Raw genomic sequence first — 15,699 nt, forward strand, 5'->3', positions numbered from 1 at the left:
TGTTCGTGGAGTGCTATCGGTTATATATCATCACGCTATACCCAATAGGAACGGAGCAGTAATGGCTAATCTCAGGAACTACCGGTCCAAATTGAAAAATTATTTTTGCGTTGGATAGCCCTTTGTTCGTGGAGTGCTCTAAGTTATATATCATTACGCTATGACCAATAGGAGCGGAGCAGTAATGGCTAATCTCAGGAACTACCAGTTTGAACTGAAAAATTTGTTTTGTGTTGGATAGGCCTTTATTTGTGGAGTGCTATAGGCTGTATATCATCACGCTATGACCAATAGGAGCGGAGCAGTAATGAAACATGTTGCAAAAACGGGGACAATTTATTATGATTTTGAGAACTTCCGTTGCGTGCGCTGCGTAAACGGTTAAAGTTATGCAACAATAATGATGACGGGATTGTTCCTCTTAAAAAGTTCTAAAAAATATATTATAAAACAAAGTCCACCGCTGCATCGGTCTGCCTGAACGTGTTAAACACAAAAACTACCCAACGTATTAAGATGAAATTTGGTATGGAGACAGTTTGGGACCCTGGGAAAAACATAGGCTCCCGGGAAACTAATACTTTTATAACGGAAAACTTTAGCCTGAAAAACTTTATAACGCGAGCGGAGCCGCGGGCAATGACTAAATATAACACTAAATATGGTCACTGTACAATTTCCACCGCCCATAAATTGAAGGCAAGGAATAAGGAGTATTTTGATCTCTATGTAATTTACGAGCAGCTGTTACTTTACGTTGCTTTCTGACCGATGAAGCTAATACTCCAACCGACTTAATCAATACGATTGCCACTTTTTCATTAGACATTGCTTTTTGTAGTAGAGATTAAACGTGTCCAGCCCATTAAAATTGTTTGTACCTACTATGTAATCATTATATAATTGTGTCTACAGGTAGCATCATTTTCTTCCTCACAATGTTCCTTATGGACGGTCCAGTGGAGAAGAAAGAAGAAGAAACACCAAAACCTATCGGTCTAGACAACAGAGCATTCACACACGACGAACTACCGAACAGAAGTAACAAAACTTCAACGATTAGAATTTAAGATGCAATCTACATACAGGTTGGATCTGTGACGACTGACGTCATTTCCATGACAGACGTGTTCATCGACATTCTAAACTCAAAAGCACTAAGCCGAATATCTCGGCTTTCAAGGGACTACGCCCATAGAGAATTTACTAGTTTGGATCCAACGACCATAGAGAAAATTCTAGTTTGGGACAAGTCCTAACGCCCATAGAGAATATTCTAGTTTGGGACCAAATCTGGCGCCCATAGAGAACATTCTAGTTTGGGACCAACGTGTTTTTTGGGTTTTATTTGTTAATAACACTGTCAATAGAGTGAAAGACAAAGATTTGATTATAACGGATTATGTCCGTTTGTAAATTACCTGACGATGTGATAATTATTATAAGCTTGTGAAAATACAGTTCCACAAACCATGCCGTGAGAGCTAGTGCTCTAAAATTTTCATTAAAAAATTACTTAGGATGCGTTATTGTATGTGTTCTTATCAAAATGTGTAAGTTCATTATTTGTAAAGGTATTATGTAAAGGATATTAAGATAGAGGTTTTTTAGATAATCATGGCCATTATTTTAGAGAATTATATTCTCATTGCTGCAAAAAGTCTTAACCTGCAGTGCAAAGTTACTAAATACTTGCTCAAAAGGGCCTTCTTACGTAGCTCAAAGATCTAGCGTGTTATGACTCTCGTTTAAAAATAACACGTATTTCAATATTTTTAGAATCCATTATGTGCTACATTCACTCTCTGTGAATTCAATCATGTCCAATTTAAATAGGAATAGCTTCTAGATACCGACGATTGCGCCATTATATCCTATTCCAAATTATCAAATCAACTAAATATTGATTTACACACTACAAATAAAATAAAGCAATATCGCAACTAGTTCTCTGTATACGAAATTCGAAGCACAAAAATCTGCAACTCGGTCAACAAGTTGCTGAAATCGGTGACTTGTGGTGACAAGTTGTAGAAATGTTTCCTATAAAAAACGAATTTCGTACTTACAGTCACACACAACGAATATTTTTGCATAAATTAATGTATTTTTCTGGAACAGTGTTTACAAGCATAGTATGGTAAGTTTGATGTGCAATAAAGTACAAAACTGTACTTAATATGTACCAATTTGTTATGTCCGAAAGTCTTCCTAATTAGTTTAAGTCGTTTTAATTTATATTTTTAATTATTTTTACGGTATAAGACATCTGTGCGTTATATTGTAAATAAAGTTTTGTATTTCGTAGGCAACAGTTGATAAGCAACATGTGACGCGCAACATGACCCGCAACAAACGTCTCATGATATGCGTTGTATTTAGCTCATTTGTTGCCCAGTGAATACAAGATTAAATTTACACAATAAGTTATTGTTTCAAAATGTCTTCACATTTGAAATCGGCCAATTTTCTTAAAAAAATATTATAAATACATTGACCTAAATCAGATAAAAAATAATTTAAAAACCAAGTTTTCAATATTAATAATTGGCTATCACTCAAATCATTACGAACCATGTTGAATTTTTAATGTGATAAATGAGTTTTGTAATTAATATTTATTATTTAATTAAGTGATTATTGTAAATAAAATGTTTTCAGTAATGTTTACTTATTATTTAACCACCTGCATTATTCTTTTAAAGCAATTGAGTCAATTAGGTTTTAGCAAATAATATTATTTAATAAGGGGATAACACAATGCAACAAGAAATCAACATCGTCCCATTGACCTGTAAAAACATCCCTTTAAGAGGAGCTATGAAAAAAATGCATAAAATATATTTCTTAGATTTTATTGACTATTGCAAACATATTCTGTTAGATTATTGTTATTCAACAGAGATCAGTACATTTTTCTTAGAAGATGGCTTGTATTTAAATAATTTCTCTTTTCTCCTTGATTTCCAATGTTTTGTTTCCTCTTTTGACAAAATATATTCGCCAGTTACAGTCGCCGAGCTTATTTTTTCTGAAAAGTATTTAAGCAAGTTATTAAAAAAAAAACAATCTTTAGAATAGCCACTTTGTATGGCAAATGGTTATGGTTGAAACAACTTGCTTAACATAGAAGCTTTCTATCCTACAAATTTTACTAACTCTATTTTATGAAAACTAGGAGAAGGATATTTTTTATCGGGAAAAGCACAGAATATATTGCACTCTTAATAAAATAATGACCTATTTCAAAATTGTTAATTTGAGGCAGTCAGAAAAACTAATTTTTGTTTGCTACCTTTTTTTTGAAGTTGCTATAAAATTGAGTTTATTAAAGATAGGTAAAATATAAAACCTATAGCATGAAAAAAAAGGGAAAAAACTAAAAGGTCGCAAACAGAAATTGGTTGTTTGATGATTCCCACAAATTGGCAATTTTGGAATGGGTCATAATTTTATTATGAGTGCGATAGATTTTATAATTTTCTTCAATGAATAGCCTTACCACTATCATCCAAGTTACTGTCATTTTCATCAATTTGCCTCTTCTTTATCTTAATCTTTTTTGATTCACTGTTGTGTATTTCTGTATATGTGTCCTTTGGCTCTTCGCACGAGAGAAATCCATCTGAACTTCTAAATAGTTTCACACCACCTTTTATTTTGCGTTTCCTTCAAAAACAGTATAATATATTATTAACAAGAAACACTATGTGAACCGATTTGTAGACAGAGCAAAAGTAAATGTAATTTTTTATTAAAAAAGAAAACAGAAATGGAACAATTAAAAACAAGTTACAATTAAAGTAAAATCAGAAAATAAAGACACTAAGATATTATTAAGTATAGTACTACAACATCAGGGTATATGGAAAGTGTTTTACAAATACAACTACCGTTTCCAGTCCTGGATTTGAATCTTGAATCAAGCCAAAAATTATTGTGACTACATTTTTCTATCTAAAAAATTACCCATTTGCAGCTTGGAGTCCTAGCTCCACACACACTTAAGTACTTTAACGCCTTCAGCATACTTGGCTGATTTAGGTTGAGATTAGCCACAAAATTTTGGTAGGGAACAATTGACATTCACAGAGTTAAGAAGAACTTCTATTACCACAACACCCAGAGCCAAATAAGAATATTGGATCACACATTGATCATAACGTATTGAACCCATAGCATTGTGATGTACAATCCAACCATAACTATCTACTTCAGACAGATACATATAAAAGTAAGGAATTATAGCATAGAATTAAACAACATACTTATTCATATTTCGTTCCACTTCTACAAACTCCACATTTCTCTGTATAATGGCTGACATTTTGGCACCAATTCGTTTCTTCATTTCCTCTGGCACAACAACATCATTGTAATGAGCTGACGTCTCTAAATACCGCTCGGATTTTAAATTTTTATCTGAAATGTGAAGTGGACTTTTATTAGAAACAAATAAATGATTGAAACTCAACATAAGTTTATCGCACTGGTTTTTAAAAATTGCCTGTGTTTTGTTATAGTTATATTTGTAACTGCTTTATTTTCTTTTATATTATGACTTCCACGATTAATCTAGATCAGTTGTCGGCAATATCAAGTGGTAACCAATAAGTTGTCCCATGTCGAAAAAATAAATACTAATTCGGTGGATATTTTTTGATTAAGTATCTACCTATGCTGTACGTGTGGGAAAATCAGTGTTAAGAATATAGAGATTTTATTTCAAACTGCACATTGATAACACCAGACAAATAAATAAAAAAAATGTTTTTTAGAAAGCAACTTGCCTGCTGATTTTGATTCTTCTTTGCCAATAATCTTTGACTTATTAACAAAAGAATTGTCCACTACATCTCTGAACTTTGATAAGTCTTCTTCTTCTGAAGAATCTGACATATTTATTTACTAATATATCTGTGAAAAAAAAATAAAAACGTGCCTGCGGCTTTTATTTACGATTTTTGACAGTATTGTTTGGTATTAACTGAGGTATTAACACTTTTGACGGATATTATTTTTGTTATTCGTTCCACTCGGAATAGGTTAAGATCAAAGGCCATGCTGCCAAGCCATAAGACAACATTAAATTTCAAAAATACATAAAGAAAACAAGTATACATAATTGTGCAAATTTTTTAAAAGACTTTTACAAGCAAGTTGATGGATTTACCTGTGAGAATTATTATTTTTTATTAAGTCATTGAGTATTTTTGAGTGAAAAGGAGTATGCGCTAATGTCAAGAACAGCTGGATTTTTTAGGTTACAAATTAAAATTTAAACATCGACAAATTTGTCGATCAATATTTATTTATTAGTGGCATCTACTTGGTCCCTTCTCCATAACCTGACTATTCTTAGTATAAATATTGTGCAAAAGTTTCACAGAAGACAATGACAGAATATAAAAAGCCGCCCACAGATCCAAATCTAGTTAAATTTATGGAGAAAAATGACTACGACTCCCTTGCAAAGTATTTAGTAGGGAACAATTTAAGATTCCGTGAAAATATTATAATACCAAGAATATTGGGTCCTGTGATCATCAAGACAAACGAAGAGAAAATGATCGAAGCAACCGTTGAGAGCTGTCCTTTCAAATCATTGACCAGTTGTATTATAGGTAAGGAATCAAGCTCTACTATGAATGATAAATGAAAATATTTACCTATTGTAAAAAGGAGAAAAAAGTATGATAACATTATAGTAATAAAAAAAATAAATTATAATCATGTATTTAATTTATCTTGATTCCTATTACTAATAATAATTTCAACCAATAATCATAACAAAGTCTGATGATGATGATGCAATTTTGCATTTCAGGATATGGTCTCGGCGCAGCAGTAGGTCTGTTCACATCTTCTTTAATGCCAAATGTAACGGACCCAATGGCCCAACAAAATCAAACAGCCAGAGAAATATTGCGAGAAATGAAAAACTCCATGATGAGTTATGCAAAAAACTTTGCAATACTTGGTGCAGTCTTCTCTGGCGTTGAATGTTGTATAGAAACAGCGAGAGGGAAATCTGACTGGAAAAATGGAACTTATGCTGGTGGGATCACTGGAGGACTTATTGGGTTAAGAGGTGTTTATTTTTTTACCATTAAAAATATTCATATTGAAAGGCTAACTAACTAAAGCAATATTTTTTTACGACAGTTTTATAAATATTTAATATCAGTACATTTTTTTATGTTTTTTTAAACTAGTCAAATTTTTTCGAAAAAATCTTGCTTATGTCTTAAATTAGCCTTTCAACGTTTCATACATATTTAAAATCAGTACATTATTCTATGTTTTTTTAAAACTAATCAAAATTTTTCAAAAAAAAATGTTGCTCAAGTCTTAAGTTAGCCTTTCAACCGTCAATATTTAATTTAAAGAGTTTTGTTTATTGTAAGGTGGTAGACACATAACTTTTCACTGGGTGAACTGATTTTAATGATTCTTTTTTTATATGAAAGCTGGTGCTTCCTGTTTGGTCCCATATAAATTTCATTCTTGTTGGACCTTTTACTTCAGACACACATCAGAAAACTCTTAAAATGATGTCAACATATACAGATTTTTACTGACACAAAGATGCAAAAAATAAAAACTTATACCACCTAGGTAATGTTAAATTATTTTGTAGTTTTTAGTGGGTTTTGAAGGCAGTATAATTTTTAAGATTTTTCTGGAAATGTTCAGGGGAGGCTAGGTAGTCTTTAATAATTTTAAGTTGTTGATAGTATTAGTATTGTTTATTTATTTATTTAGGACAGCCAGTAGTTGTTACAATGTTGCTTACACTAAATAAAAGAAAAACAATATTATAAAATTTAAGAGTAACACCTTCTTTAAGGCAGTCACAACATGCACTATTTGTGATAAAAAAAAAAGGATAATTTGCAAAATGATACCCAAAAACTCAAATCGCAATTAAAACAAAAGACACATACAAGTACTACTAAGTATTTAAAGACTTGTATAAATTCTAAAACAAATGTATAAATTCTAAATCTAAAAATAAAAATAAATATTTTCACAAACTGAATTGACCTGTATAAAAAAAAAGGGAAAGATCACAATTTTAAGAATATAAAATAAAATTTATCCACAAAATTGTTTATCTATCAAGTCAGAGATGAATTAAAGTATTGATTAAACATTGGACGGTTAATATTATTTGCATAAAACACTGTTTTTTTGTCTAGGGGGACTAAAGGCAGGTATATTCGGCGCCGCGGGCTTCGCTGCATTTTCCACAGTAATCGACTACTACATGCATCAACGTGGTTCATGATTATTTACATAGTATGTTATTTGTTAGAAATAAATATTTAGTGCATATGTTATGTTTTTTTTATTATACCTGTAATATAAATTCAAATTTAGAAGAGTATTTAATATTGTTCATCATATAGTTAGTTTAAATTATTTACAAAATAATGAATAAATCTCTCCCAGCTGAATTTCGGCCAAAGTGGTCAATCTGAATGGACATCAACCAGATATGTAGGAGATATTATGGTGAACAAGTGTGTGCGCAATACACAGGTGCACTCTCTATTCTTTTACTCTCAGTTTGGTGAGACGACAATCCGACATGACCGGAGTGATCAGGCGTAGGACCAACGGCATCAAGTGCTTTCCAAGGCACGGGGGTATCACCGCCAACTTAGCTCCGGGCTGTGACTGAGTATTTTTTTTTTAAGATGGAAAAACCCAGATCCAATTATTTTTGTCCCGACCCGAGATTCGAACCCAGGACCTCAGCGCGATAGTTGTACGCCTTTTAACTAGGCCACCAAAGCAGTCAAACATAATAAGATTATGCCGGCGCCACATACTTACAGACAAAAATTTTAACAAAGACTGCCACACATTTGAACATAGTTTTTCCTGGACCTGCTACATAGCTATTAAAATACATGGTATTTACTGTGACAATATAATATTTTACAAACATTGAAATACTGCGAATCGCGCGATAGTAAATACACAATTTTTTTCTAATGGCGAAAAGACTCACTTCCAATGCAGTAAAATTGATATCCGCTATAATAACGACATGATGCTACTTCCGTTCAAAAAATAATCAACAAAACCAACGGACGTTTGTGCTTTCGATCTTTTTTATTTTTTTGTGAAAAACGGTGAAAATGTGTATCGAAGTGTGAACAGTTTATTAGGTTTTGATAAAAAGCTATTTGAAACATTTTGAGGCATAGTATAAGATAGATACGTGTTTTTTCATTGAAAATGAAGGATCCTTTCGCGAAAGATTGTATCGATTCTCCTACAAGGGAGAGTTTGAAGAATGTTGAAGGCTGTTATAATAAAAATTTGTTTAAGAACACATCGTTCGCTAACTCACGTCGTGCCTTGCAGTCCGGCGCGGACAAAATCTCTAGAACGTTTCGGAGCGTCAGAAATACATTCGGCAATTTGTCGCAGGTAAATTCGGTTTTTTTAAATTATTTTCCTAAGTATTAATTAAATTTAAATTAATTAAATAGATGAGTAAAGGTATTATAGGCTTTTCTTTACAAGCAGATATAGAAATTTAAAGTTACCATAGTTACATTTTTCAAATTCAATCGATATTGTACACGCAACGCATATGGAGTTCATTGCCTTTTCGCCAATTTTTGTACATATTTTCTACTAGCTAAACAGTCGAAAATTTGTATCGGGTGTAAGAATATATTATCACTAAGACATGCTTTGAGTACGGAAACGCTTATGTTACATTTTTCAGTCAGAAAAGTATTTATTTCATCTCAAACTAGAGATGAATTGGGTGCCTGCTTTCTACACAATTGAGTGATTAAGATGATGCTTGATAGTATTGTACTGGCTAAATTGTAGGAATACTAATCAGACCACTGTAGTTACCCAACTTAGGATATAGAAGTATTTAAGGTAATATTCATAATGTGTATAGTATAGTTGACAGTAGCCCTCAATCTATGCATGTGTCTCGGGCTTCTCTAATACAGAATAATTCTAATAGATACTAAAATTAATAAAATGAATGATATAATTAAACCAACAGCTGTTGCATTTACTGTTGTAAGAGATACCTTAATTCTAAATCTTTTGTCTTCTTTATTTCTCAAAGATCTTTGATTCTTTTAGTATTTTATTTGGTCACACATAATGGCCCGAATTTTATGGATTAGTTGCAGAAGAATTGAATCCATGAGGGCAAGGCATAAGCATAGTTTGCCATAGAGGCGCCCTATATCTATATTTGTTGGGAGCTCTTTAGGGCAGTGTCAACTTTTGGACGCCTGCTTAGTTCCATGTAGGTATGAACCAAGTGGGACCCCAAGTCTCAGGGGCCCCGTATCATTGATACAGCTGACACCGCAGTAGCTACATCTCTGAACACACCGGATTTTATGATCAAGAATACAAAACCTAGTACTGTGAATAAAAGTAATCTTATTCATTAAATTTTTTGTACAGCATTTCAGACTTGGTGGTAGGCGTCGACACCGTTTAACAGAGACTGGGTCTCCGTGCAGGACTCCCACTACGCCAGTCATGAAGAAGAAACAGGTGAGTTATACATAACTGTAAAATTAGAGATTTTATAAAGTCTTGCCAGGCTATGAAAAATGTATTTGTTTTGCACGGTTATTTCTCACAATCAGTTTGGTGAATTGTTTTAAATTTTTACCTCATAAGTCAAAATTCGAATGGTCCCACGGAGTGTCCATCATTATGAGAATCAAATGTTTTTGCATAAATTTCTCATTTTCTCAATAAGTTTTTTTTTTCATAATTACTGAATGCAGATGTTAATGAGTAAATGATAGTTTCCTAAAAAAGTTTTATTATAGCTAAAACTTTAACGGCCTTAATGTACCCTTACTGCCCCATCTAAAAAATCATCCTGTATATGTGATTAACAATAATATGCTTTTCGTACCCTCCATTGTGAGGAGAAACACATTTGTGTAAAATCCCATAAAAATAATAATATGTAAGTCACTATGGAGGGTTTTACACTGCATGTACAATCCTAATTAATAATAATAAATCTGAACATTAATTAATTAGTTAGTAAATTAATTTAAAAATATTTTTACTTGAGCTGTATAGTGAAATATATTTATTTACTGCATATTCCAGATATTAGGCAGGACTCCCACCAAGTTATACAGCCCGTTCGGGATCGAGACTCCGCACAGCCGCGACTTCAGAATGTCGCCGTATATGCCTGACACACCGGATCATGGGTAAATATTATGATGAAGCCGTTTTCGCCCATGTAACAATCCCTTAGGGATAAAAACATTTACACGAAATCATAGATAATAAAAATTATTTTGAAGATACTACTTGGATTATGTAGTTTTCCTAGATGCTCATACTATAATTGGCAGCAGAATATAAACTTTATTTTTTATCTAATATCGGAAAGTTATAATCTTAAGAAATTGCAATTTCCTATAAAACTGCAAGGGCAAATAGACCAAGTCCACACAGATGAAATTTTGAGTACGGCTAGTTTTAATATATGACTCATAAAAAATATGCTCACCATTCATGTTTTATGTATATTCTTTTCCAGATTGTCGCCCAAACGTCGCAAAGGCGTCGCGCATTCATGGCACATGTTAGCCAAGAAAAGACCGCGGGCCCTTTTCCATTGATAATTTTTTTTTTAAATAATAGCAATACGCACAATCTGTATCCCACCGCTTAATGTAAGACTGGCTTCGTGAGTATGTCAGCTTTATTTATACCAAAGTGAACAGGCCTGAACATAAACGGTCAAGTAATTTATTTAGTATTTATTTTGACACAGTTTTGAGATGGTATAGGTATTGTCAACCAAGTCATGTCCAATGGTACGTGTATTTCCTAAGCAATAATTAGAAAATTTTAAATGGCAAATGTACCTAACAGCCGTTTTCAATAATCTATCCCGATCTCAATCTGCAATCCGATTCCGAGAATAAACCATTAAAAATAGCTCATTTGTAAGCACGTCAAAAACAACTTTGTCCTGATTGGTCCATTTTTGAGATAGATCGAGAAAAGCGATTCGGATCGTATATTGTTACACGGCTGTTAATGCCACCTGTGGAACCAAGTCATATTGAAAATATTTTTTCTGCAACTAAACTTAAATGAAATAGTTTGATTTGTTCATTCTCAGAATGAGATTGAAAATTAGGTTTGGGATTGTTTATTGGAAACGATTAAAGCATGGATGTTTAAAAATGATGGAAATGTCTTAAAGCGAGTAAGCGAATGCATTGCACTGAAGTATTTTTTATATAAAAAATATTAATGTAAGCAATGTTCGCGTCGGCGGGTGTGCCGCGCTGGTCGCGGTTTCATTCCGTCTTGAATGTCAAAGGAAAAGATTTAGATTGCAAAATTGAATGTTGCCAGACGATGAAAAAAATGATATAAAATCGTGTCCTGATGCCACAAATATAATATCAAGCCCCTAATTACATATCTGTCAAAGGGAATATTTCTTCTCAGGCTGGTTAAAGTCACCAAAATAAAGCAAGGTAATATAGAAAAAAAATAATGATGGGGAATTTGTTTCCTTATTAGAGTTATCCGGATCATGATCCTTGAGGCTGTTAGTTATTACGACCTTCGCCTTTTTTTATTAAAATCGTATTGTTAATCGTTTCAGCCAAAACTGTGTCTATAACAATAATTGCCAATTGTTATTGATATAAATAATGCTGATTGCCTGTATTGTGTTGTGTGAAAGGTCTTTGTATTCAATACATCCCTTTTCTTGTATTATATCAGACAATAAATATTGCGGGAATTTGATCAAAATTCGTGTTTTACACTTGTAAAATGACATTACCCTACGGATGGTAAGGATAAAGGCGCTTTCACACACGCAGTTGAATGTTAGATATTCGAATGGTGCTATCTTGTATCTTATTATTTGCTGCGAGGTAACGACATTTTAATGATAATCTAGACTTAAACAATTGTACCGTCGTTCCTATTTCACTAGGTTTTATTAATTGTAATCGGTTGAATGTATGTGAATTATTCTGGTTTATATGTACTGTTTTTCGCGAGCGTCATAACGACAAATTCATATTGAAATATGGCTAGACGTGTAATGACGTCCTAACCGCGTTTCCACAGTAGACATATCTGAAGTGCGTAGAAGTTTGTTTTTCTACGTCAGTACGTCGGTAAGTAACTACACGCTCGGTACGATCAATTTTACACGCGCGTACGTCATGTTTCTAATGAGTGCGCATGAGTTTCACCAACAAACAGCGTGAATACATTTAACGAGTCTACTAATCCATGGACAATGCCTGTCCACAGATATGCATGCTCGATTCGAATGTGCGAAAGGTTCTATTTCAACGATAAGAAAATTACACATGTCTGGGCATATTTCATAAGACGTCTATATACGTATATTACAAATGGGAAACGCACGGTTCTACTACGTCTGAGTTCGTATTAATGCGAATAATATTATACTTTATCATAAACCACGCTAGAACATACACCAATATTAAACTGAAGTCTACACGTTTTCTACAAAATCTTTTAATGAATCAAATTGCATATCCAGTATTATAAATGCCAAATTGTATTGCTTCTAATTCACGTCTTTTTATATGTATTAGATAATTTTATTAACATAAGTAGGTTTTATACTATACTATGTAAAGATGAACAGTATGTTGATTGCATTAAGGGTCATTGAAAGCTGCCTATTGATTAGGCACAGAAACGGTTAAATTGATTTGAAAGTCATCTTTGACAATTGTGCCATGGTAAATGTTTATCCTGGTATGCAGTGGCTTGGCTGTGCTCCTAGCATTGCCAACGTCCATGGACGACGGTGACCACTTACCATCAGGCTGGTCGTATGCCTTCAGAGGCTATAAATAAATTATATACAAAGTATTTATATTAAATACAAGAGAAAGAGTGGGAAGCATGTTCTATGACCTTGTCTTCCCATCCCAAACAATAATAAGTGAAGGATTTCTGAAAATGTTATCTTGGTTAAATTTCGAATAAGTTTAGTGAACGCTATAATGCATCATGAATTTTTGTTCGTTTGACACTACTCTGCGAGGGAAACGTGTATAGGCGTCTCTATTTTTATTAGTAACTAAATCCAAACTTCATGTCGCCTTTCATTAACAGCTCTTACAATCTAGAGGTTTGGTATAAACAACTTTATAAATATATCATCAGTTATACATCGTCGAAAACTAAACGGCATCGATGAACTAATCTCCTTTAAAAGGCTGCGTTGCTGAGGACATGATTTCAAATGATGGGTTTTAGTAAAAGGTTTCTTAGACGGATTCGCGTACCCGAGAGGGTTGGTAAATTGGAGGGAGCACGAGATCCAATTTTTGTAAGGGTACATTCGGTATATAAACTAAATAAATTTATCAAATTAAAATAAAGCAATACGGAGTAACGGAAAAAAACATATAAGTTTGAGTTGGACTGTTCAAGTTTCTCAAAATATCAGAAACGTCAGGAATGCCAAGTAAATACGTCTGGTGTGGAGTCAGTTATCTGTCACAGGACCTATCGCTTGCATCGGCAGGCTGTGACATACAATGAAACCGGTTAATACGATATTGAAGGGACCACTTAGTCCGATCGCTATGTCCGATAGTAACTGAGAACAAGCTCTTAAGTGTTCGTTTAAAGGGTAGATTAGGTTTGGGTATTCTCCTATCTTAATTAATAATAGATACTTGCGTCATTGTGACTTATTACATTACAATAAGGATTAAAATAATTTGGCTTAGTGATAAAATACGACCAGTGGGCGCTATCTATATATATAAAAATGAATCCCTATTTCTCTTGGTCACGCCATCAGGCGTGAACGGCTGGACCGATTTCACTATTTTTTTTGTTGTTGTGTTTGTTATTGTCAGGAAAAGGTTCTTATGAAAGAAAAAAATCAAAAAATTGCGCGGAAAATTAGAAAATTTTACAAAAATATTAATTTTATATAAGTGTCAATTGTTTGAAATAACTGTCAGCGATTGACAGAATGCGCGCTGCAAATTCATAGTTAAGACGGGACAACGTCTGTCGGGTTAACTAGTAACCGATAAATTTCGATGATATTCGCTTTAACAGTCTCGTTATATAGATGAAATACGGGGATATGTTAAAATAGGTGTTTATATAGTTTCGGATGGCACCTCGCCATTTCTTCGTTATAACCGGTACGCCGTTGTAACCGATGATATTCGATTTCAACTGTATATCGATATATGCTGTACTGTTCATCTTTACACCAGTTACTTACGCTTTGCTCTGGACAATACAATATAGACTACCTACGGTATTTTTGTGTGAATGTATTTGTATTTATTTGATTTGTATTTTTTTAATATTAAGGAGACAATATTGTGACCCTTAGAGGCTGTAAGTCAAATCATTTTCTCGAGAATTGCAAATGGCTCTATTTACAGCCAAATTTAATAATCCCAATCACTATCAGGTCGATTCAAATATAAATCAATCGGAATAACTCATGAAATGTACTAATAATGTCAATCAAAGTTTATTCTGATTGGTCGATTTTCGTATTCTGGGATTGATTGTCCGTACCTGTAATGGCAAAAGTCTGTTTAAATAATAAGCATGATGTCTACAATGAGTTTTAAAAGACATGTCTTTGAATATAAAAAACATGTATGTACGGCGCTTTCAAAGGCGTGAGCAATTATGGCGGAGCAAGGCACAGATAAGATTTTACTTTTAAACTATTATCGACATTGTTTTCATTGAAATAATATTCAAAATAAATTAATACATCAATGTAATGCAATTTATTTTTGTGTTATTGGGTTTTGAATATTATTACAATGAAATAGTGTCGATAACAGTTTGATAGTACAAAATTCTCTGCGCTGCACTCCGTCATATATGCGCCGACCCTTACAGAATACTTAAACTTTTTATATTCTTTTTTTTTTTATTTTCTGATTAACGAAACGCTTAACATAGATAAGCTATAGAGCCTATAAGGGATTTGTAATTCAAAGATCTATGGACATTTATGTACAATTAATTTTAAATTATTACTTATAATTTAGTTTATATTTTGCCTTCATTATTTTCTATATTTGGATGTTCGGATTTTAATGTCTGTATTTCTTTTTAATCTTAAAATGTTCTTTTCACTATTTTCCTCACGAACTTGCACGTTACAGTATTATAAAATATATTTGGATTCATTTGTACGCATTCCAAAACCAATGGACCGATACTTGAAATTAAAAGTAATTTTACGTATTATCGTTGGTTGCCTTGGTCGGCTACAACCAGTGTAACCACACGTTTTTATGTGCACACGTATATGGTTGCAATTTGAATGACGCGATTGTCAAAAATGGCGGAAGCACCACTAAGAATGAATGTTTAGGATGGCGTTCCATCTATGTATGGACAGTCGGAGCCATAGATCAAGCTAATTGCTTGATTAATTTTTATTATGAATGCAAAATTGAAGACATAATTTCAATAAAAAACGACCAAAAATGTATTTTATAATTATTTTTTTTTTTCTATTAAAATAAACAATTGGTCTTGGAACACTGCGTAATATAATTATTTAATTTACTTTGTGCTCAAAAAGTACTTACTTATTGTATTATGTACCTGCATTATAAGGCTATGTGCTATTATAATAACTTTTTTCTA

General features: G+C 32.9%; 4 protein-coding genes across 4 annotated transcripts in view; 3 read left to right on the plus strand and 1 right to left on the minus strand.

Moving 5' to 3' along the window:
• Window positions 1–2,664, plus strand: part of LOC115452482 (putative metabolite transport protein HI_1104) — a 50,671-nt gene extending 48,007 nt beyond the window's left edge. The window contains exon 11 of the mRNA XM_037436836.1: window positions 916–2,664. Coding sequence (XP_037292733.1) covers window positions 916–1,070 — 155 coding nt within the window. The 3' untranslated portion in view covers window positions 1,071–2,664. The remainder of the gene's footprint in view (window positions 1–915) is intronic.
• Window positions 2,665–2,839: 175 nt separating this feature from the next.
• Window positions 2,840–5,003, minus strand: LOC115452483. The gene is made up of 4 exons (XM_030181028.1): window positions 4,791–5,003; window positions 4,269–4,422; window positions 3,503–3,669; window positions 2,840–3,031 (listed from the first exon to the last, which is right to left on the minus strand). The coding sequence occupies exons 1-4, from the start codon at window positions 4,897–4,899 to the stop codon at window positions 2,892–2,894; spliced, it is 570 nt and encodes a 189-aa protein (XP_030036888.1). The 5' UTR covers window positions 4,900–5,003; the 3' UTR covers window positions 2,840–2,891.
• A 237-nt stretch (window positions 5,004–5,240) lies between these two features.
• On the plus strand, window positions 5,241–7,338 carry LOC115452481 (mitochondrial import inner membrane translocase subunit Tim22). The gene is made up of 3 exons (XM_030181026.2): window positions 5,241–5,624; window positions 5,828–6,091; window positions 7,203–7,338. The coding sequence occupies exons 1-3, from the start codon at window positions 5,396–5,398 to the stop codon at window positions 7,289–7,291; spliced, it is 582 nt and encodes a 193-aa protein (XP_030036886.1). The 5' UTR covers window positions 5,241–5,395; the 3' UTR covers window positions 7,292–7,338.
• Window positions 7,339–8,059: 721 nt separating this feature from the next.
• Window positions 8,060–15,699, plus strand: LOC115452477. Its single transcript, XM_030181021.2, has 4 exons — window positions 8,060–8,445; window positions 9,463–9,555; window positions 10,132–10,238; window positions 10,574–15,699. The coding sequence occupies exons 1-4, from the start codon at window positions 8,251–8,253 to the stop codon at window positions 10,653–10,655; spliced, it is 477 nt and encodes a 158-aa protein (XP_030036881.1). The 5' UTR covers window positions 8,060–8,250; the 3' UTR covers window positions 10,656–15,699.

This window comes from Manduca sexta, chromosome 9 (genome assembly GCF_014839805.1).
Source record: "Manduca sexta isolate Smith_Timp_Sample1 chromosome 9, JHU_Msex_v1.0, whole genome shotgun sequence".
Lineage (NCBI taxonomy): Eukaryota > Metazoa > Arthropoda > Insecta > Lepidoptera > Sphingidae > Manduca > Manduca sexta.

Bases quoted from the DNA above. Each gene is read 5' to 3' on its own strand.
- LOC115452483 (XM_030181028.1), bottom strand. From the start codon at position 4,899: ATGTCAGATTCTTCAGAAGAAGAAGACTTATCAAAGTTCAGAGATGTA. The intron at 3,670-4,268 runs GTATGTTGTTTA...CTGTTTTTGAAG, and splicing joins GTGGAACGAAATATGAATAA to GAAACGCAAAATAAAAGGTG. The intron at 3,032-3,502 runs GTAAGGCTATTC...AATACTTTTCAG, and splicing joins CAGTAACTTGGATGATAGTG to AAAAAATAAGCTCGGCGACT.
- LOC115452481 (XM_030181026.2), top strand. From the start codon at position 5,396: ATGACAGAATATAAAAAGCCGCCCACAGATCCAAATCTAGTTAAATTT. The intron at 5,625-5,827 runs GTAAGGAATCAA...TTTGCATTTCAG, and splicing joins ATTGACCAGTTGTATTATAG to GATATGGTCTCGGCGCAGCA. The intron at 6,092-7,202 runs GTGTTTATTTTT...TTTTTTGTCTAG, and splicing joins AGGACTTATTGGGTTAAGAG to GGGGACTAAAGGCAGGTATA.
- LOC115452477 (XM_030181021.2), top strand. From the start codon at position 8,251: ATGAAGGATCCTTTCGCGAAAGATTGTATCGATTCTCCTACAAGGGAG. The intron at 8,446-9,462 runs GTAAATTCGGTT...TTTTTTGTACAG, and splicing joins CATTCGGCAATTTGTCGCAG to CATTTCAGACTTGGTGGTAG. The intron at 10,239-10,573 runs GTAAATATTATG...ATTCTTTTCCAG, and splicing joins CCTGACACACCGGATCATGG to ATTGTCGCCCAAACGTCGCA.